This window comes from Mobula birostris, chromosome 8 (assembly GCF_030028105.1).
Source record: "Mobula birostris isolate sMobBir1 chromosome 8, sMobBir1.hap1, whole genome shotgun sequence".
Taxonomy (NCBI): Eukaryota; Metazoa; Chordata; class Chondrichthyes; order Myliobatiformes; family Myliobatidae; genus Mobula; species Mobula birostris.
This window is the reverse complement of record NC_092377.1, coordinates 128,815,917-128,840,196: the sequence shown is the minus strand read 5'-3', so window position 1 is coordinate 128,840,196 and position 24,280 is coordinate 128,815,917. Positions and strand designations below refer to the sequence as shown.

The 24,280-nt window shown below is 49.8% G+C and overlaps 2 protein-coding genes across 6 annotated transcripts in view; both read left to right on the top strand.

Annotated features, from left to right (window-relative positions):
- Window positions 1–11,258, top strand: part of proser3 (proline and serine rich 3) — a 30,042-nt gene extending 18,784 nt beyond the window's left edge. For 3 of the 5 annotated variants that reach the window (XM_072266228.1, XM_072266230.1, XM_072266233.1), the window contains 5 exons: window positions 1,503–1,702; window positions 2,962–3,630; window positions 6,660–6,861; window positions 7,468–7,549; window positions 9,500–11,258. In XM_072266228.1, the coding sequence (XP_072122329.1) occupies window positions 1,503–1,702; window positions 2,962–3,630; window positions 6,660–6,861; window positions 7,468–7,549; window positions 9,500–9,545 (1,199 nt within the window). In that variant the 3' untranslated portion in view covers window positions 9,546–11,258. The remainder of the gene's footprint in view (window positions 1–1,502; window positions 1,703–2,961; window positions 3,631–6,659; window positions 6,862–7,467; window positions 7,550–9,499) is intronic. The other 2 variants (XM_072266229.1, XM_072266231.1) reach the window with 2 other exon arrangements.
- A 2,824-nt stretch (window positions 11,259–14,082) lies between these two features.
- LOC140202059 (rho GTPase-activating protein 33-like) overlaps window positions 14,083–24,280 on the top strand; it is a 36,144-nt gene continuing 25,946 nt past the window's right edge. Inside the window, exon 1 of the mRNA XM_072266916.1 lies at window positions 14,083–14,343. Coding sequence (XP_072123017.1) covers window positions 14,274–14,343 — 70 coding nt within the window. The 5' untranslated portion in view covers window positions 14,083–14,273. The remainder of the gene's footprint in view (window positions 14,344–24,280) is intronic.

Here is a 24,280-nt window from a genome sequence, read left to right as displayed (position 1 = left end):
AACTGAGGTGACCACACATTACAACAGTGGTGTGCTGAAGAGCATCTCTGAACACATGACATGTCGAGCCTTGAAGTGGATGGGTTCCACTCCTGTACCTATTAAAGTGGCCACTGTGTGTATGTTACAATTGAACCTGCAAACACCACCTCCACTGGCAGCTCATTCCACACTTGCACCACCCTCTGAGTAAGAAGATCCCCTCCAGATACCCCAAAATATTTAATCTTTATCTTTTACCCTAAATCATAATAAGCCTATTTCAATACAGTGGATTCCGTTTAATTGGGCCATTGGTTAATGAGGATAGCCACTTAGTTGGGACAACTTTTAAAGAACCAAAACTAATCGAGAAAATAGTTGGGATTCCCTTTGTTTATTTGGGACACTATGCTGCTTAATTAGAGCAGGAGACTGTTGCTCAACAATTTCTAACTAACGTCAGTTGTGTGCACATGTGTGGCCATTAGACATTACACTGTGCTTAGAGTGAGCTGCATTTAAATAGCGTCAATTGCATGTGTTTGTGTTTAAGAAGCGGTGATTTTTGTCGCTAATAGCTGGTGAGAAATTAGTAAGACAATTTCAAATGGTTCTGCTCGATACTGTTTCATGCATTCAGGCTTGGAGATACCATAAGCTGCTGGGAGTGGAAATGAAATGATTTCACTTCTTCAGCAAATTAGGAACTTCAAAGAACTTGAAAATATTGACAATCACCTTGAATGTTACAATGAAGGTGACGATTTGGAGGATGCAATTGATGATAGCATTGCATGAAGGCAGTCCATTATCCGTACAAGGCGTCAGTGCTGATTTTGTTCGTTGTGTACAATGGATGAATTCCTCTGTCAGCAACTGTTAAGAACTAATACAGTTTCAAAGTACTGTAGTATTATTGGCAGTGTTCTAATCTGTTCTGTATTTCATTTAATACATAACTTGTAACTGAGTTTGTCTTTTTTTTACATACCTTTTTAACTATTTCCATTAAACTTCGGCTTCTTGGGGCAGCCATTTAATTGGGCAATGTACTGGTCCAAATGTGTCCCAATTAATCAAAACACACTGCACTAATAAACCTGGGGTCTCTAGTTCTAGTCTCACCCAATGTCAGTGGAATAAGCCTGCAAATATTTACCCTGTCTGTACCCTTCATAGCTCTATCAAATCTCCCCTCGTTCTCCTACACTTCAGGGAAAAAAGTTATAACGTATTCAACCTTTCCCTATAACTCGGGTCCCCACGTTCTGGCAATGTCTTTGAAAATTTTCTCTGCACTTCTTCAGTATTGTTGATATTTTTCTTGTAGGTAGATGATTGCAACTGTGCAGTCTGTGTGCCTTCTCCCTGTTAATGCCCCTCATGATTTTATACACCTCTATAAGATCACCCTCATTCACTTGTGCTTCAGTAAGTACTCTCAACTTCTCACCATAAGTCGGTCACCGAGTCCCGACAACATCCTCGTCAATTTAACCACCTCCTTCTGTATTACTCAGGTGAAGGACAAACAGCACAGCTTCCTCCAGCATCTGAGCCTCTCTGCCTGGCCCCAGTCCGTTCCCTTTCTCTGCGTCCTGAGGATGACATTCTATACCAGTGGCGTCTGCGGAGAAAGATGGAGGTGGCCCGGGACAGCCCTTGGCCATCACTGCCCGCTAGGATGGCCCACTCTCCACCGGTCCGTCTGCCCAGGCAGGTGAGAGCAAAGAACTTCACCATGCCCACTCATATGAGTGGGCGGTGCTAGCGGAACAACAATCCGTGTTTAGAAAGGAAGGAAGAAACCCAAAGGCCACACGCCAGTTAGTGGGCAAAAAACTTTACTCTGTTCTGAGGGAGATACAGTATGGAACAGGAACTTCCAACCTTTCAAGACTTTGCCTGCAACCCATCTATTTAACCCTAGCTTAATTAGAGGACAATTTATAATGATTAATTAACCTACAAACCGGTACATCTTTGGACTGTGGGAGGAAACCCACACACAGGAAGAACGTACAAACTTTCCTACAGAGGACACTGGAATTGAACTCTGAACTCCGCCCTGAGCTGTCATCAGATTGTGCTAACTACTATGATACAGTGGTGCATTTGAGGGGGAGTTGAGTGGCGCATCAGGTTGAGTTGCTGCCTTTTTCACCACATCAGTTCATTGAGTTATTACAAGGGAAAACAATGGAATGCAGAATAAAGTGTAAGGGTTACAGAGAATGTGCAGTGCAGACAGACAGTAAAGTGCAAAGGCCACGATGAGGTAGATTGAGGATGTGAGTTCATCTTTAATGCTGCTGTGCAAGGAGTTTATGTGTTCTGCCTGTAGGTTTTTCTATGACAAGGGGTTGATTCATTCCGCATTCCAAAAACGATGTGCAGGTTTTGGTGGGTTAATTGGTTGCTGTAAATCGACCCATTGTCATAGAGTCTTACAGCCCAGAAATAGGCTCAGCTGGTCCATGCTGACCAAGATTCCCAATCTCTTTTATGCCATGGACTTCAGGTTGGGAACCTCTGCTCTAAACTTTTCCTATCTATGTACAGTACAATATCTTTTAAATGTTGTTACTGTAGCCAGCTTTACCATTTCCTCTTGCATCACCATCTCTCTCACTGTGAAAAGGTTGCCCCTCATGTGCTCTTTAAAACTTACTCCTTTCACCTTGAACCCATGCCTTCTAGTTTTAGTTCCCTTTCCCTGGGAAAAAGACATCGTGCATTCTCTCTATATTTGTCTCTTGCATCCCTCCCCCTCTAAACCCCTATAGCCCCTACATGACTCTCCATCTCTAACTCCTAACGGTGACTACATCCCTCCTGGTTTCTGTAAACCCTCTGGCTCTTGTACCCTATTTTTCCCAGGACTTCCCTTTGCAAGGTGGGGATTTCCATAAAGCATGCTGGTTGGGGGGTCGGTGTGGAGAACGATACAGGGTTTGACTGCATCTATTTGATCTGCAGGTGGAAGAATTTGGCGAGTGCAGACTATCGCGAGTAGGACCTTCAGCTGGAGACGGTTTCTCTGCCCATGAATTCCCACATCTGACGCCAAGCCAACCCCAGCCCAATCCTTCCCTCCCCCAGTGCTCACAGTGTTCCAGCCAGCTGGCGTCCCAAAGGAGTGAGAAGGAGAGGGAGTGGCTGGAGAGTGCGTGGTGTCGGACCACGAGTACTTTGGAGCCTGGGCTGGCTGCAGCCAGACACCCAGATCCTGGACCTGCCGGTCCTGAAATCCCAGAGTTTGGACTGACTGCTGCCAGGATCCCAGAGCCCAGACCTGGTACCAAAATTCCAGAGCCCAGATCAGCAACTGCCAGGATGCCGGAGCCTGGACTGACCACCACCAGGATTCCAGATTTACATCCCAGGCTGGATCCATGCCAGGAAACGTCCAGTGAGCCTGGACCTCCTGGCACTGAAATCCTGGAGCCCCGATCGGCACATACAGGGATCCCGGGGCCTGGACTCGCAGCTGCCAGGATCCCAGATCTACATCCCGAGCCGGATCCAGGCCAGGAATCGTCCAGTGATGAGGCCTGCAGCTTTCCAGCTGGCGTGCAGCAATCCAGGGTGGAGCACGGAGCAGGATCCAGATTGGCACCGTCTGATGTTCGTCATGTGTTGGGACAGGTACTCTGACTGGGAATACCGATCCCCACACCCTCCCATCCAGACACCTTGGGCAGTCCTCAGTCTGTATTGAATTGTGGTCATCAAGCTACACAGTACAGAAACAGACCACCCATCTGTGCCAACCATGGTGCCCACCTCAGTCAGTCTCATTTTGCCCACATTTCATCTATTTCCCTCTAAACCAGGGGTTCCCAACCTGGGCTCCACAGACCCCTCGGTTAATTGTAGAGAGTCAATGGCATAAAAAAAGTTGGGAACTGCTCCTCTAAACCTATCCTAACCATGTACCTGGCCAAGTGGCTTTTAAACATTGTAATTGTACCCACATCTACCATCTCCATGGCAGCTCATACCATATACCCACCACCCTCAGGTCACCTTTAAATTTTTCCCCTCTTGGATTAGATCTCTGTCGCCTAGTTTTAGAATCCCTGTCCTGGGGGAGAAAATACTGACCATTCACTATATCTCTGCCCCACATGGTTTTATAAACCTCTATAAGGTCACTCCTCAGCCTCCTGTACCCCAGGGAAAATGGTCCCAGCCTGTTTAGCCTCTCCTTATAATTCAAACCCTCCAGTCCCGGTAACATCCTCGTGAATATTTCCTGCGCTGTTTCCAGCATAATGACATCCCTCCCTTAGCTGAGCAACCATTAAGTGTGCACAATACTCCAAGTGGTCTCATGAACATTTTGTAAAGTAGTGGGTAACATTATGTAACAGTATAAATCATGGCTTAAGTCACAGCTGGAGTACTGCATTCAGTTCTGGACACCGTACACTTGGAAGGATGTGATGGCTGAAATATGTGTACGTCCCAATCCATCTGCACCTATTCCATTCCCCAGCACTCGGTCTGTACCCTTCTCTGCATCTCGGCCATTCGAGTGCATACTTTCTCAGTGTGGTGGGAGTCTCTGCCCCCATCACCCCCTCAAGCAGTGCCTTCCAGATCCCAAAACCCCTTCTAAAGCTACCCATCACCCTAAACCTACTCCCTTCAGCTGTGGGGAAAGGTCTCCTAATTTCCCTATCTATTCCCTTCGTAATTCTGTCCATCTCTATCTGGTTCCTCCCTCAGCACCCCCACCCCCAACCCCACCCACTCCAGGTCTTTCTTGTCACTGGAACATTCAGTGTCAGGCAGCTTCCTGGGGAATCACCTTTGCCCCCTCTTCAGTGTAGTCACCTCCTTCCTACACTCTGGTGACCAGAACTGTACACAGTGGCTTGACGGATGATGTATAAAGTTGTATTCTGTGCCCCAGCTAATGAAGGCAGATATCCCATTTTTTTAACCACTTGTGCTGCTGGCTTCAGGGATACACAGACCTGTACAGCGAGGGGGTGTGGGGAGAATAAAATGGAATGGTGATAATGCCTGTGTGAAGTTAGGCACAGCCTCAGTGGGCTGAAACATCTCTTTAAAGTGCTGTGTGACTGCATTCTCTGGTCCTCAGTATCCTTGGGCATGAGACATTCACGCTGGTGGTAAGTTTGGGAGTGAAGCTGGAGAAGCAGTGATCGCTCTCCAAAGAGCAGAGGGGGTCATGGGGGAACCTGGGAGAACGTGCTCGCAATCGCAAAAGACTTGGATGGAGAGGGATGACTTCTGTCAGTGGAGTGGTCCAGAGGACAAAGCAGGAGGGTGATTGCTAACAGTGGAAGAGCAATGGATATGCATGGACACCTTGTGCAGCCCTCAGGGCTCTGTATTGAATTGTGGTCATCGAGTTACACAGCAAGGATTTTGTGTGTCTGTGTGTGTATATATGTGTGTGTGCGTATAAGACTGTGTCCCTCACACTGAAGACTCTTGTTTGTGTGCACATGTGTGGGGAACATGTACTCACATACTCCTGTGTGTGTGTGGGACCTATCATCTGAGTGTGTGTGTGTGAGTGTGTGTGTGATCCCTCCTCATTGTGGGCCAGTGTGTGTATGTGACCTGCCCCCCAGCAGTGAATGTGTACGCTTGTGTGTGAGGGTCCTATTCCCCAGTGAGAGTGTGTGAGATCCATTCTCATTTATGGGCAGTGAGTGTGTGTGTGTGTGTGTGTGAGAGACTCATCCCACCAGTGTGTGTGTGTGTGTGTGTGTGTGTGTGAGAGAGAGAGAGACTCATCCTCTAGTGAAGGTGCGTGCATAGATGTGTGTGTGGGTGTGTTGGCTTGTGTATATGTGCTTGTGTGTGCGTGCAGAGCAGTGTATGGGACCCATCCCTCCCACTGAGGACCTGTGTGTGTATGTGTGCATAAGACCCATCCCCGTGTGTGTGTAAAGATACGCACACACACACAATCCTTGCTGTGTAACTCACTGGGGGATGTGTGTCTGACTCATCCCCCAGTGAGCATGTGTATGCATGTAAGACCCATCCCTCCCCCAATGAGGTGTGTATGAGAGAGAGACCCATCCACCAGTGAACGTGTGTGTGTGAGAGAGAGGTCCATCCTCACTGAAGGCCAGTGTCTGTGTGTGATAAGCATCCCCCTGTAGATGTGTGTGCATGTGTGTAGGTGTGGGTGGTTGGGATGTGTGTGCATGCACAGCAGTGTATGTATGAGCATGGGACCCATCCCTCCCTCTGAGGACCTGTATGCAGGTGTGCACATGCGCCCATGTGCGGGGAATATGTCCATTCCCTCGTGGGAATACATCCATCCGTGTGTGTGTGTGTGTGTATGTGCAGTTGCACATTTTCCCAGTGTCCCTGTGAATTGCCCAGGTTCTCTAGCTCCCTTCCACACTCGCAGACAGGTATGTGTTTTGTGGGTAGGTTACCCAGCTACTGTGAATCACCCCCTGCTGTGTGGCTGAGGGATTGAGTCCAAGGGTGGTTGGTGAGAATGTAGGCCAATGAAACAGGAGGTGAGTGGGTGGTTGGTGGTCAGCACAGACTCAGTGGCCGAAAGGCAGTTTTCTGGGCTCTGTCTTTATCATTTTAGAGTGGAAATGTCCCGAGCCACAACTCTGGGAAACAATTGGGGTCAAAGTCTTCTTTACTCTCTCATTGCATCTAAGGTGATCTCTGAGGCGATCTTCTCACCCCCTCCTCCTCATTTGTCACGGAAAGCTCACGGTAATCCAAGGAGAGTGACAAGAGCCATGAGAAGGAATCAATCGATGCCGTCACCCAGTGCACATTCGCACTTGCAGCCCTCATCAGAAGTGGGCCCCAGTCAGTCCCCAGAGGTGCTGGCTCAGCTCCTGGAGGAGGCTGAAGGTACTGGAGGTACCAACTCAGAGTACCATCACGCGGGCTCTGGTTCCTATCACGCGGTCCTGGGGGTCGGGTGTGGGGTCCCATCACGCGGTCCTGGGGGTCGGGTGTGGGGTCCCATCACGCGGTCCTGGGGGTCGGGTGTGGGGTCCCATCACGCGGTCCTGGGGGTCGGGTGTGGGGTCCCATCACGCGGTCCTGGGGGTCGGGTGTGGGGTCCCATCACGCGGTCCTGGGGATCGGGCGCTGGTCTCCACCACGCGGTCCCGGGGGTTGGGCGCTGGTTCCCTTCACGTGGTCCCAAGGGTCGGGCGCGGCGTCCCATCACACAGTCCCAGGGGTCGGGCGCAGGCTCCCAAGACGCCGTCTCGGGGGGTCAGACGCGGGGTCCCATCACGCCATCTTGGGGGTCGGGCGCGGGGTCCCATCACACAGTCCCGGGGGTCGGACACAGAGTGAAGCCCCCTCCACACTGTTCTGTGCACAATCACTGCTGAACCACACTGTAATGTTGACCACTTCTGAGTCCAGGCACCATCTTCTAATGTCGCTTTTTTCTCTAAGAACATTTTTCTGTCACCGCCACAATCCCCTCTTCCCTCCCAACAGAATCAGATGGTGTGGAGTTTGAGGAGGACGTATTGCTTAAGGTGCTACGGCAGCAGCGAGACTGGGTACGGCGGCAGCTCAGGTACCGTGAGTGCGATTATCTGACACATTCAGGGCTTAGCTTGTAGACTGATGCACTTTCTGGGCTATTGGAGATTTTATTTGTTTTTACATCCCAAAACAACTTTTATTTGCCTTAAATGTTGCCCAAACTTCCTAGCGAACCTGGCTATTTTAATAAAAACAGAAGATTGGGATCCTTTTCTGTTTGAAAAGAACCTGAAAAATGGGACTTTAGGTTGAGTGATTTAGGGTTAGGAACTGGGGCCTCAGTGGGTTTAGAGTGGGAAACGAGGTCCCAGTCAGTTTAAAGGGAGTGGGAAATGGGGTCCCGTTGGGTTTAATGGGGGTGGGGGAGGGCCTTCTGCTGGGCTGGACCGGGAGCAGGAAGCATCACCAATGAACAACTGTTGGTATGTCCTGTATCGCATTGAGGTTTTTATTCGGTATCTCACCATTTTACGAACACAGGAGCACGTCCTTTGTCTGTGCTAAACAATATCGAATTTTTCTAAATCCCTTCTTCCTGCACATGATCTATATCTATCTATTTCTGCATATTCATGTATCTAACAGCTTTTTGAACACCTCCTCCATTGTATCTGCCCCCACCACCACCCTGATAGCACGTTCCAACCGTCCACTTTGCTCTGTTTAAATGAAGTAAAATGACCTGCGTATCTCCATTAAACTTTCCCCTTAATTTAAATGCATGCCCTAGGTTAAAGGTTCTGGCGTTAAAGGTTCTAGAGGTTTATAAACCTCTATCCGGTTTCCCCTCAGCTTCCGACATTCCACAGAAAACAACCAGTGTCTCCAACCTCCCCTTCCAACTCGTACCCTCTAATCTGGGCAGCTTTCTTGTGAAGCTATTTTGCATCCTCTCCAAAGCCGCCATACCTTTCTTGTAATGGGAGACCAGGACCGTTCATTCCAAATGTGGCCTGATCAGAAGTGGAGAGAGTGAGCAGCTTCAAGTTCCTGGGTGTCAAGATCTCTGAGAATCTAACCTGCCCCAACATATGGATGTTATAAAGAAGGCAAGACAGCAGCTATACTTTATTAGGAGTTTGAAGAGATTTAGCATGTCAACAAATACACTCAAAAGCCTGCTGCGTTCACGAGCATTTTTTGTGTGTGACGCTCAAAAGCTTCTATAGTTGTACCATGGAGAGCATTCTGATAGGCTGCATCACTGTCTGGTATGGAGGGGCTACTGCAGAGGACCGAAAGAAGCTGCAGAGGGTTGTAAATCTAGTCAGCTCCATCTTGGGTACCAGCCTCGAAAGTACCCAGGACGTCTTTAGGGAGCGGTGTCTCAGAAAGGCAGCGTCCATTATTAAGGACTTCCAGCACCCAGGGCATGCCCTTTTCTCACTGCTACCATCAGGTAGGAGATACAGAAGCCTGAAGGCACACACTCAGTGATTCAGAAACAGCTTCTTCCCCTCTGCCATCCGATTCCTAAATAGACATTGAATCTTTGGACACTACCTCACTTTTTTTTAATATACAGTATTTGTTTTTTTTAAATCTATTCAATATACATAATTGATTTACTTGTTTATTTATTATTATTTTTTCTCTGCTAGATTATGTATTGCATTGAACTGCTGCTGCTAAGTTAACAAATTTCACGTCACATGCCGGTGATAATAAACCTGATTCTGATTCTGATTTATGTGCCTGCAATGTGACTTCCTGCCTCTGTACTCAACACCCCGACCAATGAAGGCAAGCATGCCACACGTCATCTTTGCCACCTATATACTTGCATAACCTCCTTCAGGCAGCTATGTACTTTGATCCAAGTTGTTTGTGTGGGATCCTGTGATGTCATACTCCTTGTTCCCCTTGTCAGAGGAAAATGTGTGCTTTGTCATGTGAGTGAGGGGGTTGATGTGGAACGTAATAGGGTGGAGTGGGGTGCTGGTTTGACCCAGGCCTCACTGGTTGTTTCTCTGTACCACAGGGAAGCCAACTTGAGGCTGGAGTCTGTTAGCTGTCAAGCACCATAAGGAGAGCAGCGGAAAGAGCCAACATCTGGCGTGGCCTCTGCAGAGCTGTGTGAGTAACGGATATCGATGTGGGCAGAGAACGGGACACAACTGGTCCAGAACAAAAGGGGGCAAGGAGTGAGAGTTCCTGAATGTTCATATTGCTCCTGTAATTTCTCACCACACACAGGACGGGCCTGTGTCTGCAACACCACCTCCCTCCCCCCCCCCCCCCCCGCCCATACGATGTCAGGAGGGGGTCTGTGTCTGTGACTCTCCCACACGGAGATGGGGTCTGTGTCTGATTCTCCCACACGGGGACACATTGGGGTCTGTGTCTGTGGGAGAGTGGCTGGAACTCCCACAGGTAATCATGATGTATGTTCCCCACCTCTGTGAGACCCCCTTCTCCTCTCACCGAGCTCATTGAGTTTTCCCATGTGTTCATGGTTGCATTTTAGGAAAAGGACTATTGTCTTCACTAAACTTGGATTAATTAGATTATTTTGATGCAATAAAGTTTTTTATGTGTTTCTTACTGTGCCTTTCTGAACCTAATCCAGCTCAGCATAAAAACTGTGTTTAGCTGTGCTCCGCAAAGAGGATGCAGGCTCTGTCTCAGTTCTGTATACCACTTATCTGATTATCAACAGGATGTCTGAGGCTGCATTTCACAGTTACCTCAACATTTCAGCAACAGCGTTCAGATAGTGAAGCTTTCCCCACATTGTCCCATCATACCCAGGGTCAGTCACCATACTATCACACACTCACAAAGTCAGACAGAGAGAGAAGCTCCCTCTACATCATCCTATCACTCATTTACAGGGTCAGACACAGTGAATCTCCCTCCAGACCATCCCATCATACAATCTGTGGCTAACTGGAGGTCCACGACCCAGTCCTCGTTGGAGGATCGGAGGTGGAGAGAGAAGTTCAGTAACGTTAAGTTCCTTGGCATTATCATTTCAGAGGATCTCTCCTGAGACCAGCATGTGTCATTACAAAGAAGGCACAGCAGTGCCTCTACTTTCTTAGAAGTTTGCGCAGATTTGGCATGTCTAAAACTTCTATTGATAGTTGTGACTGGTTGCATTATGGCCTGGTATGGAAACACCAGTGCCCAAGAATATAAAAGTCTCTGTGAGGTGGTGGATACAGCCCAGTTCACAGGAAAAGCCCTCCCCACCATTGAGCATGTCTACAGAGAGTGCTGCCACAAGAAAGCAGCACCATCATCAAGGACCATCCATACCTCTTCCTAGAGATGCTGCCTGGCCTGCTGCGTTCACCAGCAACTTTGATGTGTGTTGCTTGAATTTCCAGCACCTGCAGAATTCCTGTTGTTTCCATCCATACCTTGTTCTCTTCTCACTGTTGCCATCGGAGGTGAGGTACAGGAGTCTAGAGTCGCACACCACTGGGTTCAAAAGAAGTTACTATCCTTCAACCATTTGGCATCTAAACCATTGTGGATATCTTCACTCATCTGAGCAATGAACTGATACCACACCTAAGGACTTGGCAACTTGTACTGTCGGTGTTATTTATTTATTATTGTTATTCTTAGTTTTTTTTGTAGTTGTATGGATTGTTTGTCAGTCTTTGCTCGTGTGTAGTTTTTCATTGACTCTATTGTGTTCTGTTTGTATCTTCTGTGAATGCCTGCAAGAAACTGAATATCAGGGTAGTAAATGGTGACATGTTTGTACTTTGATAATAAATTTACATCGAACTTCAGATTGGTTTATTATGGTCTATTGTATTAAGATACAGTGAAATACTGTTTTATATATGATCCAGGATCTAAACAAATTTCATCACATCAGTACATCAGGTTAGTACAAAAGTTAAAACAATGCAGAATATGGAAAATGCAGTGCAGGTAGACAATAAGGTGCAAGGGCCCTGGTGAAGTAGAGATGGAAATCAAGAGTTCATCTTTTAGCTTATGAGAAGTCTGTTCAATAGTCTGTTAACAGTGGGGATAGTTCACTTCCTGGAACTAAGTGCTCATTATTCTGAGGTCACTCAGTTCCACCTGGCTGCATTCAAATGTTGCAGGTTGGATCTTGGCCTGTTTGTGGGGTCACCCTGTGCCCCTCCTCAAAAAGACCAGGGAATGTGTGTTGGTGCGATCGTGAGCAGCAGTTGCAGCCATTTCCCTGGTGTGCTGCTGACAGTGGAGATCAATGATTCCCATACACTGCATTTAACTTTGCCTGCTGTCTGGGTATACCACCATACTGTATTCCACTGTCCAGCAGGAGAAGGGTTCCTACTGGGAATCCATCCCCTCCACATTGGTGACCTGGGGTGGAGAGTGTTGAACGGAGTGGTACCATATAATGGGGTTCCCAGCTGATTTAAGGACTCCCAGGTGCTGGGTCACTATAGTGGCCAGGAAGAGTCCATGTCCTTTGAAGCGATGGAGAGTGAGAGGTCACAGATACCCTGTCTTGAGCATCTGGCAGGGCTCTCTTCAAGTTCTGGCTGCACTTCAACCCCACGCTCCTGATCTTTGGTCAGTGGGGAGATTGTTTAATGTCATTTTCTGTGCACAAGTGTGAGGAGAACAAAATATTTGTTTTTCTGGATCTGATGCAACATAAAAAAAACATGAAAGGTAAAGAATAATAAACCACAATAAATATACATGAAATAGCTTATATACATAGATTGATTTATGTCCATAAAGTGACGCAAGACTGTACATAAAATGATTGATGGGAATTAATAAAGTAGTGGTGGAGTTAGTGAGTGGAGGTGTTGATCAGCCTTCCTGCTTGGGGAAAGTAGCTCCTTTTGAGTCTGGTGGTCCTGGCATGGATGCTAAGCAGCCTCCTCCTGATGGGAGTAGGACAAACAGTCCATGAGTGGGGTAGGTGGGCTCCTTCATGATGTTACTGAACCTTGTCTGATTGCCTTTCTGTGTGTATGTCCTTGATAGCAGGTAAGCTGGAGCCACTAATATGGTGGGCGGTTTTGATTACCTGTTTGTAGAGCCTTCCTGTCTGCTGCGGTGGAGGGTTTTCTTCGCGGCCCTGGGGGAGGGTCACTCAGGGTATCTCCTGGTCAATTTGCTCTTGGGCCTGGCCAAGGTTGACATTCACTATTTCGGAGTTTCGGGCATTTAAGAGTTCTGCCCAAGTAGACAGCCTGCTCCCCTTCTAGGGTTATTTCTGTGTGTCCCCAGAGAGGGAGCAGACACTCTTCATTGATTACAATGGAGAACTTCTGTCACCGGTGAGTGACACAGGGGCTTGAATGGACCCTGGATGAGAGATGCATTGTTTTATTTTAGAAATACTGCAAATATATTCATGAAATTGCTCTAAAAATAAAGAAGCCACACAACACAAAATGGGTGTTTGGGGATAAAAGACATAAATAAGTTTAGAGACAGTGAAGCTCCCTCCACACCATCCCATCACACACTCCCAGTGTCAGACACAGTGAAGCCTCCTCTACACTGTACCATCACACACTCCTGGGGTCAGACATAGAGTGAAGCTCTCTCCACACCTTCCCATTAAAGGTAAAATAACTGCTGAGCAGGCTGAAGTCTGACTTCCGGTGAGCAAATGAGCCTATATTTGCAGAGAGAGTTCATCTTCCTCATCTAGATCTGCGGATATCTGCAGGTGACCTCAATGCTGCTGCTGTGGTGCTTGTACTGAAACTAGCTGCCTGCAAATACCATCTCTCAGACCTTCAGCTTTTCACCCCCTTTCCCCCTCACCCTGCACCCAGACGCTGCACTGTGGTTTGGCCTGAAACGATACCAGGAATTCTCTGTGGTGTCTGACCACCGAGGAGTGCAGGACATGAGGCCAGACCCCGGTGGGCACAAGAAGAGTGCAGACAGGAAAGTGCAGGGTTAATGTATCAATAGTTCCTCTTTTGTGTTTCTGTTTGCAAACTGCGTTAGAGTGTGAGTCCTCGTACCACATTTCCTAATGACATACAGGCAGGGCAGCAGCAGACACCAAAATCGGACCTGTGAGGACGAGAGGGAGAGGAAGGCTGTGCCTCACTGTGAGGGCTTGGATCGCCCCCTTCTCCCTTCCCCCCCAGCTCAGGATCGGCAAAAAGGAGAGTGAGTGAGGAAGAGTAGGAGGAATTCGCACACGGCCCCTTGCGGCTTCCCAGCATGGAAACTTGAGGTGAAGGAGTCATGGGCTGATGGGCGAAGAAAAAGGGAGTGGATGGAGGGAAATGGAAAGGGCGAAGACGTGGGGAAGGGTGGTGCAGTGATGGTAATAGACAGTTCACAGGCACATCTGTATTTCTACTGACTGAAATTAGCACTGGTTATGTACTGGGTGATGTTCCCTCACTGCAACGTGGTACTTCTTCATCACCGCCTCTATCCCACAGAGTTCCCTCCTCACTGCTCCTTCCTCAGCTCAGTGCTCCCTCTACGTTGACTGGCCTTGAGAATACATGGCGCTGTGGGAGGGGTTTCAGTGGGTGGGGTGAGAGTCAGTGATGCTGGGGATTGTCTGTCGGCTGGTGAGGAGATAGCTCTATTGGGGAGGGATGTGGGGAGGGTGTGTTGTGCTGCAGCTCCCTGACCCTTCTCTGCAGATGCAATGGCAGTGAAAGATTCCCCTCCCCCAGCCACTCAGCAAGGGAGCTGAGCGTTCTGACGTTTTGCCACGTCAACCCGGTGCTGGTGGGATCTTGCTGTGTGCAGTTTGGCCACCAACTCACCCGCGTCCTGTTGCCAGGCATGTCCTTGGCCGGATGACGCCTCGAGGACCTGTCAGAGGGGAGTGTGCTGTTTCTGCACCAGAGGCAAGGATTGTTATCCAAGGTAGGACTTCCCTGCTCCCTTCCTCCCTCCCTCTGAAGCTAAAGTTTGTGAAGTCGTGGAGGAGGAGGTGGTGCTTTTTATAAGTGCAGTTTGAGTCTTGTTGCAGAAGGAAACAAATGCAAGACACCGCAGGAAATGATGTGACATACTGCATATGACTGGCGTTACTGATAGAGAGAAGTGGGGAGGGAGGGCGAGACATGAAGAGGCAGAGAGAGGGAAAGGGAGAAAGATAAAAGGGAGGGAGAGAGAAATGCAGAGAGGGACAGAGCATAGTCCCCCTGTGGGTAGCTGGATGAACACTTCCCCTCCCCCCACCACCCACAAACATCTTCCCCAAATTCGAATGGGGACTGGGGTCTGAAGCAGTGGGTTGGGGTAGGTGACCAGTGGGGAACTGGGGAGTGACTCTTTCCCACAGAAGGCAGAGTGGAGAAGGCAGTGCAGAATGTGTGCCAGGATGGTGGGTTGCAGGTGAACTGACTAGGTGTGAGGTGGAAGAGTCGGTTGGTTTGATGGGATTCTGCAGAGTAGTTGGAGTTCGGACAAACTTGGGTTGTTTTGTCTGGAATGGTGGAGGCAGAGGGGCTTTATAAGAATATGAGAGATAGAAATTGAGTAGACAGCTGGTATCTTTCTCTCTTGATATCGGAATACTGAATATAAAATTTAAGATGACAAGAAATTTTCAAAACAGATGTATGGATTGAGTTTTTTATTTACACAGAGAGTGGTGGGTGCCTGGAATGTGCTTCCCGGGGTTGTGTTGGAGGTGTACACAGTACAGGTGTTAAAAATGCTCTTAGATAGGTACATGGATGTGCAGGGGGGTTGTGTAGGTGGAGGGTTCAGTTCAGTTAGGTGTTTAATCAATTGTTGAATTAGTTTGGTAAAATACCATGGGCTGAAGAGCCTACTCCTGTGTAGCACTGTTCCATGTTCTAGATGTAGGAAGGATCATTGGCTGTGGCAGTTTCCTCACCCTCCTCCCACTGCACACCCTCCTCCCACTGCACTCCCTCCTCACCGTCCCTACCACAATGCTCTCTCCTCACCATCATCTCCCGCAGAGCTCACTCCTCACCACCCATCCCGCAGTGTTCCCTCTTCGCCGTCCCTCCCACAACACTCCCTCCTCACGTCTCCTCCCACAGCACTCCCTCCTCGCTGCCCCTCCCACAATGCTCACTCCTCACCACCCGTCCCGCAGTGTTCCCTCTTCGCCGTCCCTCCCACAACACTCCCTCCTCACGTCTCCTCCCACAGCACTCCCTCCTCACTGCCCCTCCCACAACGCTCACTCCTCACCACCCCTCCTGCAGCGTTCCGTCTTCGCCGTCCCTCCCACAACACTTCCTCCTCACGTCTCCTCCCACAGCACTCCCTCCTCTCCGCCCTTCCCATAACACTCATTCCTCACCACCCATCCCGCAGCACTCCCTCCTCATGTCTCCTCCCACAACACTCCCTCCTCACGTCTCCTCCCACAGCACTCCCTCCTCGCCGCCCCTCCCATAACACTCATTCCTCACCACCCATCCCGCAGCACTCCCTCCTCACGTCTCCTCCCACAACACTCCCTCCTCACGTCTCCTCCCAGAGCACTCCCTCCTCACGTCTCCTCCCAGAGCACTCCCTCCTCACGTCTCCTCCCACAGCACTCCCTCCTCGCTGCCCCTCCCACAATGCTCACTCCTCACCACCCATCCCGCAGTGTTCCCTCTTCGCCGTCCCTCCCACAACACTTCCTCCTCACGTCTCCTCCCACAGCACTCCCTCCTCTCCGCCCTTCCCATAACACTCATTCCTCACCACCCATCCCGCAGCACTCCCTCCTCATGTCTCCTCCCACAACACTCCCTCCTCACGTCTCCTCCCACAGCACTCCCTCCTCGCCGCCCCTCCCATAACACTCATTCCTCACCACCCATCCCGCAGCACTCCCTCCTCACGTCTCCTCCCACAACACTCCCTCCTCACGTCTCCTCCCAGAGCACTCCCTCCTCACGTCTCCTCCCAGAGCACTCCCTCCTCACGTCTCCTCCCACAGCACTCCCTCCTCGCTGCCCCTCCCACAATGCTCACTTCTCACCACCCATCCCGCAGCACACCCTCCTCATGTCTCCTCCCACAACACTCCCTCATGTCTCCTCCCACAGCACTCCCTCCTCGCCGCCCCTCCCATAACACTCACTCCTCACCACCCGTCCTGCAGCGTTCCCTCCTCGCCGTCCCTCCCACAACACCCCCTACTTACCTCTCCTCCCACAGCACTCCCTCCTCACGTCTCCTCCCACAGCACTCCCTCCTCACGTCTCCTCCCACAGCACTCCCTCTTCACGTCTCCTCCCACAGCACTCCCTCCTCGCCGCCCCTCCCATAACACTCATTCCTCACCACCCATCCCGCAGCACTCCCTCCTCACGTCTCCTCCCACAGCACTCCCTCCTCGCCGCCCCTCCCATAACACTCATTCCTCACCACCCATCCCGCAGCACTCCCTCCTCACGTCTCCTCCCACAACACTCCCTCCTCACGTCTCCTCCCAGAGCACTCCCTCTTCACATCTCCCACAGCACTCCCTCCTTGCCGCCCCTCCCATAACGCTCACTCCTCACCACCCGTCCCGCAGCATTCCCTCTTCGCTGTCCCTCCCACAACACTCCCTCCTCATGTCTCCTCCCACAGCACTCCTTCCTTGCCGCCCCTCCCATAACACTCACTCCTCACCACCCGTCCTGCAGCGTTCCCTCCTCGCCGTCCCTCCCACAACACCCCTTACTTACCTCTCCTCCCACAGCACTCCCTCCTCACGTCTCCTCCCACAGCACTCCCTCCTCTCCGCCCTTCCCATAACACTCACTTCTCACCACCCATCCCGCAGCACACCCTCCTGATGTCTCCTCCCACAACACTCCCTCCTCACATCTCCTCCCACAACACTCCCTCCTCACGTCTCCTCCCAGAGCACTCCCGCTTCATGTCTCCTCCCACAGCACTCCCTCCTCGCCGCCCCTCCCATAACGCTCACTCCTCACCACCCGTCCTGCAGCATTCCCTCTTCGCTGTCCCTCCCACAACACTCCCTGCTCATGTCTCCTCCCACAACACTCCCTGCTCATGTCTCCTCCCACAACACTCCCTCCTCATGTTTCCTCCCACAACACTCCCTCCTCGCTGCCCCTCCGATAACACTCACTCCTCACCACCCGTTCTGCAGCGTTCCCTCCTCGCCGTCCCTCCCACAACACTCCCTCCTTACCTCTCCTCCCACAGCACTCCCTCCTCGCCGCCCGTCCCATAACACTCCCTCCTCACCACCTGTCCCACAATGCTCCCTCTTCACCACCCCTCCCATAGCTTTACCCTCCTCACCACCCATCCCACAACATTCCATCCTCATCACCCATCCCACAGTGTTCCCCCCACCTCATCGTCTCCCCCACAGTGCTCCCTCCTCACTGTCCCTTAGTGTGGCCACCTCTTACCAACTCACCCTCAAAACTTGGGAACACAGAGAAGTATTGGACTGGTCTGAGCTACCTTGACTAGCTCCCCCTGTCCTGACCCCACAGTGGGACTCCAGCCCTGATCTCTTCTGTCCTGTGACCTGACAACTGAAGACATCGGTTCTGTCAGGTGGAGGTAAGACTGCATCTGGGACTCTGTGTACAGCAGCGATGTCCTTATCTTTGGATAGATGATAGTGTGTTGAAAAAGTTCAGAAAATGTTTGCCAGACTGGACTTGCACTGGGAGGAAAGGTCGGACAGGCTGAGCTTGTTGGAGCTTATGAGAGGGAGAGGAAGCTTGACTGAAGCACAACGGCCTCAGGAATCTGGACCGGGTGGATGTGGAGAGGATGTTAACTCACTGAGGGAAAGCAAGACAAGGGGAGTTACTGGATGTGCATCTCATGGACTCCCCCCTACCCCCCCCCCCCGCAGCCACACACTGAATGACTCACAGACACTCATCCCATCACCGACTCTCTCCAACCACTGAATTCCCTCCCGTAACCTACAGAGAGTCTCCCTATCAACATCCCCCCCCACCCACCAACCACTGAATCCACTCCCACAGTCCACAGACACTCTACCCACCACAAACTGTTCCAGCTGCTACCATCTGAGAAACGGTACTGTGGCATAAAAGCCAGGACCAACAGGCTCCAGGACAGCTTCTTCCACCAGGCCATCGGACTGATTAATTCATGCTGATACAATTGTATTTCTATGATATATTGACTGTCCTGTTGTACATGCTATTATAAATTACTATAAATTGCACATTGCCCATTTAGATAGACATAACATAAAGATTTTTACTCATGTATATAAGGATGTAAGAAATAAAGTCACTTCAATTCAATACTCTCTCCGACCAATGAATCTCCCCTCATAACCCACAGTCTCCCCATCACTATCCCTCCTCCCCCACCACTGAATCCCCTCCCATAACCCACAGATACACTCCCCCATCACCAACCCTCCCCAACCACTGAATCCCTTCCCACAACCCACAGATACATTCCCCATCACTCCCTCCCCCAAACCACTGAATCCCCTGCCATAACCCACAGATACACTCCCCCATCACTGACTCTCCCCAACCACTGAATTCCCTCCCACAACCCTCAGTCTCCCCATCACCGTCTCTTCCCCCACCCATTGAATCCCCTCCCATAACCCTCAGGCACTCTCCCCATCACCATCTCTACCCCCCCCCCCCCACCCACAGTCCTCAGACACTCTCCCCATCACTGACTCTCCCCCCACCCACTGACCCCCCAACAACCCACAGACAGTCTCTCCCCACCCATTGAATCCCCTCCCATAACCCACACTCTCCCACTTCACCTACTCTTCCCCATCCCCTGAATCCCTCCCATAGCATACAGATACTATCCTCAAGCACTGCTCTCCCAAACCACTAAATCCCCTCCTATAACCCACAGTCTCCCCTGTCATTGTCTATTACTCCACCCACAAAATCCCCTCTCTCAATCCACAGACGGTACCCTCCATCACCGATTATCCCTTCCACGCACTGAATCCCCTCCCACAACCCACAGAATCTCTACCCATCACTGACTCTCCCAACCACTGAATCCCTTCCATAACCCACAGACACTTCCCCCATCACTGACTCCCCCCACCCACTGAATACCCTCCCACAACCCACAGACACACTCCCCCATCACCTTCTCTCCCCATTCTCTGAATCCCCTTCCATAACTCAGAGTCTCCCCATCACCAATTCCCCCGCCCCACCAACTGAATCCCCTCCCATGACCCACACTCTCCCCATCACTGACTCTTGCCCCATTACCAACTCTCCCAACCACTGAAGCACCTCCATAACCCACAGACGCTCTCTCCCACCCTCTGAATCTCCTTTCACAGCCCACAGACACACTCCCCCATCACCACCTCTCCCCCTTTGGCTGAATCTCCTTCCAATACTCATGTCTCCCCCATCACTGTCTCTCCTCTCTTTCACTGAATCCCCTCCCACAGCCCACAGACACTCTCCCCATCACTGACTTTCCCCGCCCACTGAATACCCTCCCACGGCCACATACACTCTCCCCACCCACTGAATCCCCTTCCACAACCCAATGAATTTCCTGCCACACACAGCTATGGACAATTTCCCTCATCACCATCTCCCTCTCACACACACAATCCTCTCCCACAACCCACAGTCTCTCTACTCACTGAATCTGCTCCAACAGCCTACAGACAATATTTCCCATCACTGACTTACCCCCCACTCCCCACCTACCCACCAAATTCCCTCTCACAGCCCACAGACACTCTCCCACACCTACTGAGTCCCCTTCCGCAGCCCATAGACACCCCATCACTAACTCATCCCAACAGCCCGCAGACACCGTCTCCCATCACCACTCTACCGCCACCTCTGTTTCCCTTCCCACAGCGTATTGAACTCTCTCCACCATCACCTACTCTTTCCCCACACACAGCCCTTCGTTACTCTTTCCCACTACCAGCTCTTCCCACTCATTGAAATTCTCCCAGAATGCACAGATATACTCCCTTATAGCAAGCTATTTTTTGGGAGCGAATGGGAAGGGGTGGGGTCCAATTTGGAGTGTTGATGGTGGGATTGAATGAGAAAGGGTGAGGTTCCATAGAGGGATTGATTGGAAAGGTATGGGGTCCCATTGGGTGTGACCCCACCCACTTCCCAATCACTCTCACAGTCTGCATTTCAATGGGACCCCAACTTCTCCCAATCACTCCCACCCTCTGCGCTTCAAATAAGACCCCACACCTTCCCAATCACTCCCACCACGGGACCTCACCCCTTCCCATTGGAAGTGTGGACGATGGGAGTGAATGGGAAGATGTGGGGTTCCATTGGGAGTGTGGATGATTGGAGTGATGGGAAGGGGTGAGGTCCCATGGTGAGAGTGATTGGGAAGGCATGGGGTCTCATTAGGAGTGTGAATGTTGGGAGTGAATGGGAAGGTGTGGGATCCCATTGGCACTGCGGATGGTGGGAGTGATTGGGAAGGTGCAGACTCCCATTGGGAGTGTGGATGGTGAGGGTGAGTGGGAAGAGGTGAGGTCTGATGGTGTTTCTGGATGGTGGGACTAACTGGGAACAGGACAATGGGTGTGTGTGGGAAACGTTCCATGTGCATTGCTTGCTTGAGGAAGTGTTAAATCAGTTGCATTTTCGGTATAGTGTGTCTGGGTGAGGAAGTTGGGGAGATATTATCTGACTAATGGGAACCAGAAGGACTTGCAGAAGTGGTGAGAGGGGACTTTGGGTGCAGGTTTCAATTCTCCCCAGAATTTAGGCAGGGGAATTAGCTGCCAGTGTCACTGCTCTGATCTCTGTGGATTCTGAGAATCCTTGTCATCAAATGGATTCTGTCCTTACCATTTGCACCTCCAGAAACACATGAGTTGCACTGTCTGCTGTGTTTTTCAAGATCTCTCTCTTTCTCCCTCCCTCCTTTCTGTCCCCCCCACACCTCTCTGCCCTCTCTCCTGTCTCCCCCCTCTATCGCTATCTCTATCTCTCTGTCTGTTTCTCTATCTGACTCTCTATCTGTATACTCCCTTCTCCTATCCCCCTCTCAACCACCCTCCCCTTCTCTTGTCCTTCCTCCCTTTTCTCTTGTCCTTCCTCCCTTTTCTCTTCTCTCTCCTTCCTCTCCTCTTCTCTCTCCTTCCTCTCCTCCCTCCCCCCTCCTCCATTCTCTCCTCCCTCCCCCTCCTCCATTCTCTCCTCTGTCCCTGTCTCTCTCTCTCCTCAGACCCCATCTCTCCACCCTCCCTCTGCCTATCTCTCTTACCTCCCTTCTTTCTTTCCTACCTCTCTCCTCCTTGCCCACCCCTTCCTTCATGAATTACAACAATACTTGGTTTTGCCCCCTTCCTTTCCAGTCCTGATGAAGCCTCCCAGCCTGAAATGTCAGTTGTTTATTGCCCTCCGTAGATCATGCCTGACCCGATGAGTGCCTCCGGCATTTTATGTGTGTTGCTTTGGATTTCCAGCATCTGCAGAAACTCTTGTGTTTAGAAACTGATAAATAGACACATGAATGTGTAGAGAATGGAGGGATGTGGACATTGTATAGGCTGAAGGGATTTAGTTTGATATGTCATTGTGTTTGACACAGACATTGTGGGCTGAAGGCACATTGTTCCTGTGTTGTACTGTTCTATGTTGCCTGAACAGGAACGATTGAGTTCTTGGGAGAGTCTGCACAGGTTCATTATTCTTTGTTCTGTGTTCACAGACACAGCCTCTTGAGTCCACAAACCTTTGCCAAGGTACCACACATGAGGCTGCTAAACAAGATAAGAGCCCATTGTACTACAGGAACGATAATAACATGGATAAAAGATTGGCTGACTGGCAGGAGGCAAAGTGTGGTAATAAAGGGGGCCTTTTTTGAATGGCAGCTGGTGACCAGTGGTGTTCCACAGCAATTGGTGCTGGGTCAGTTTCTTTTCACATTATATGTTAATAATCTGGCTTTATGGCCAAGTTTGCTGATTGATGCAAAGATAGGTGGAGGGGCAGATAGTGTTGAGGAAGCAGGGAGTCCACAGAAGAGTTTGGTTAGATTAGGAGAATGGGCAAAGAATAGGTAGATGGAATAGAGTGTAGAAGGGTGTATCGTCATGCATTTTGGTAGAAGGAATAAAGGCATAGACTATTTTCTAAGTGGGGAGAAAATTCAAAAATCAAAGGTACAAAGGGACTTGGGAATCCTAGCACAGGATTCCCTAAAGGTTAACTCACAGGTTGAGTTGGTGGTAAGAAAGGAAAATGCGATGTTATCATTCATTTTGAGAGGAATAGACTATTAAAGCAATGATGTAATGCTGAGGCTTTGTTAGGCATCACTCAGACTACATTTAGAATATCTTGAACTGTTTTGGGCCCCTTGTCCGGGGAAGGATGTGAGGGCATTGGAGAGGGGTTTTACGAGAATAACCCTGGGAATGAAAGGGTTAATGTATGAGTAGTGTTTGATGGCTCTGGGCCTATACTCACTGGAATTTAGAAGAATGAGAGCAACACACACAAAAATGCTGGGGGAACTCAGCAGGCTGGGCACTATCTACGGAAAAGAGTAAATAGTTGACGTTTCTGGCCAAAGACCCTTTATCAGGACTGGAAAAAAATTCCCAGGATCTGCAGATTTTCTCCTGTTTAGAAGAATAAGGGTGGATCTCATTGAAACCTATTGAATTTTGAAAGAACTAGATAGACTGGATGTGATGTTTTTTATAGTGGGGGAGCAGAAGGCATAGCATCAGAATAGAGGGACGTTCATTTAGAACAGAGATGATGAGGAACTCCTTTAGCCGGGGGGGGGGGGGTGAATCTGGAATTCATTGCCACACATGGCTGTGGAGGCCAAGTCATTGTGTATTTTTAAAGTGGAGGTTGGTAGTTTGTTGATTAGAAAGAGTATCAAAGGTTACAGGGAGAAGGCAGGAGAATGGGGTTGAGAGGCAAAATGATCAAATGGTGAAGCAGATTGATGGGCCAAGTGACCTATAGTAATTCTGCCCTGATGTCTAATGGTCTTATAAACTCCCTAATGACCATCACAGCCTCCCCCCCCCCCCCCAATCCCACTGGTTTATTCTAATCCTGGTGGTTTATTCTTTGGCCTGAGCTTTGGAGTGGCTGTTCTTGGTGGCCTGATTCAGTCAACCACTTTCTCTTTCATTTACTTCCCCGAGATGCTGATATCTTCCCGTAATTTGCAGGTCATCCAAGGACCCAATCATTCCGATATCCCAGTTGTCCAGCTGAGAACTCTGTCGGGAATGTGAATCAGGTGTGTGTCCATTGCCAGTCTTGGGTCAAGGTCCATCAAGTTTATTGTCAGATGCACAATTCCAAGTGTGCACAGGTGCAAAGAAAAACTTGCTTGCAGCAGCGTCAGATACACAACATTCACAAGGAAAATTAAATGAAGCATTAATTAATCACAATGTTCCAAGAAAGATTGAAATAAAGTCCATTGCAGTGCAAAGTGGTCCTGGTGTTGCGATACTGAGGTAGTGATTAGGGTTGAGCTGGTTGTTTCAAGAACTCAATGGTTGAAGGGAAGTAGCTGTTCCTGAACTTGCTCGTGTGTGACTTCAGGCTTCAGTGCCTCTTTCCCGAAGGGAGCTGTGAGACAGATCAGCATTAAGTTTATTATCACTGACAGAGATGACGTGAAATTTGTTGTTTCGCTTCAGCACTATAGTAAAAGTACCTGTACATAAAATTACTATAAATTACAAAAATAACAAAACTAAATAGAACAAAAAAAAGGAAGGAATAATGATGTAGTGTTCATGGGATCATAGAGTTCAGAAATTGGATGGTTGACACATGAATAAAAGGACACAGACACAGGGAGACATGTGGACAGTCACACACACACA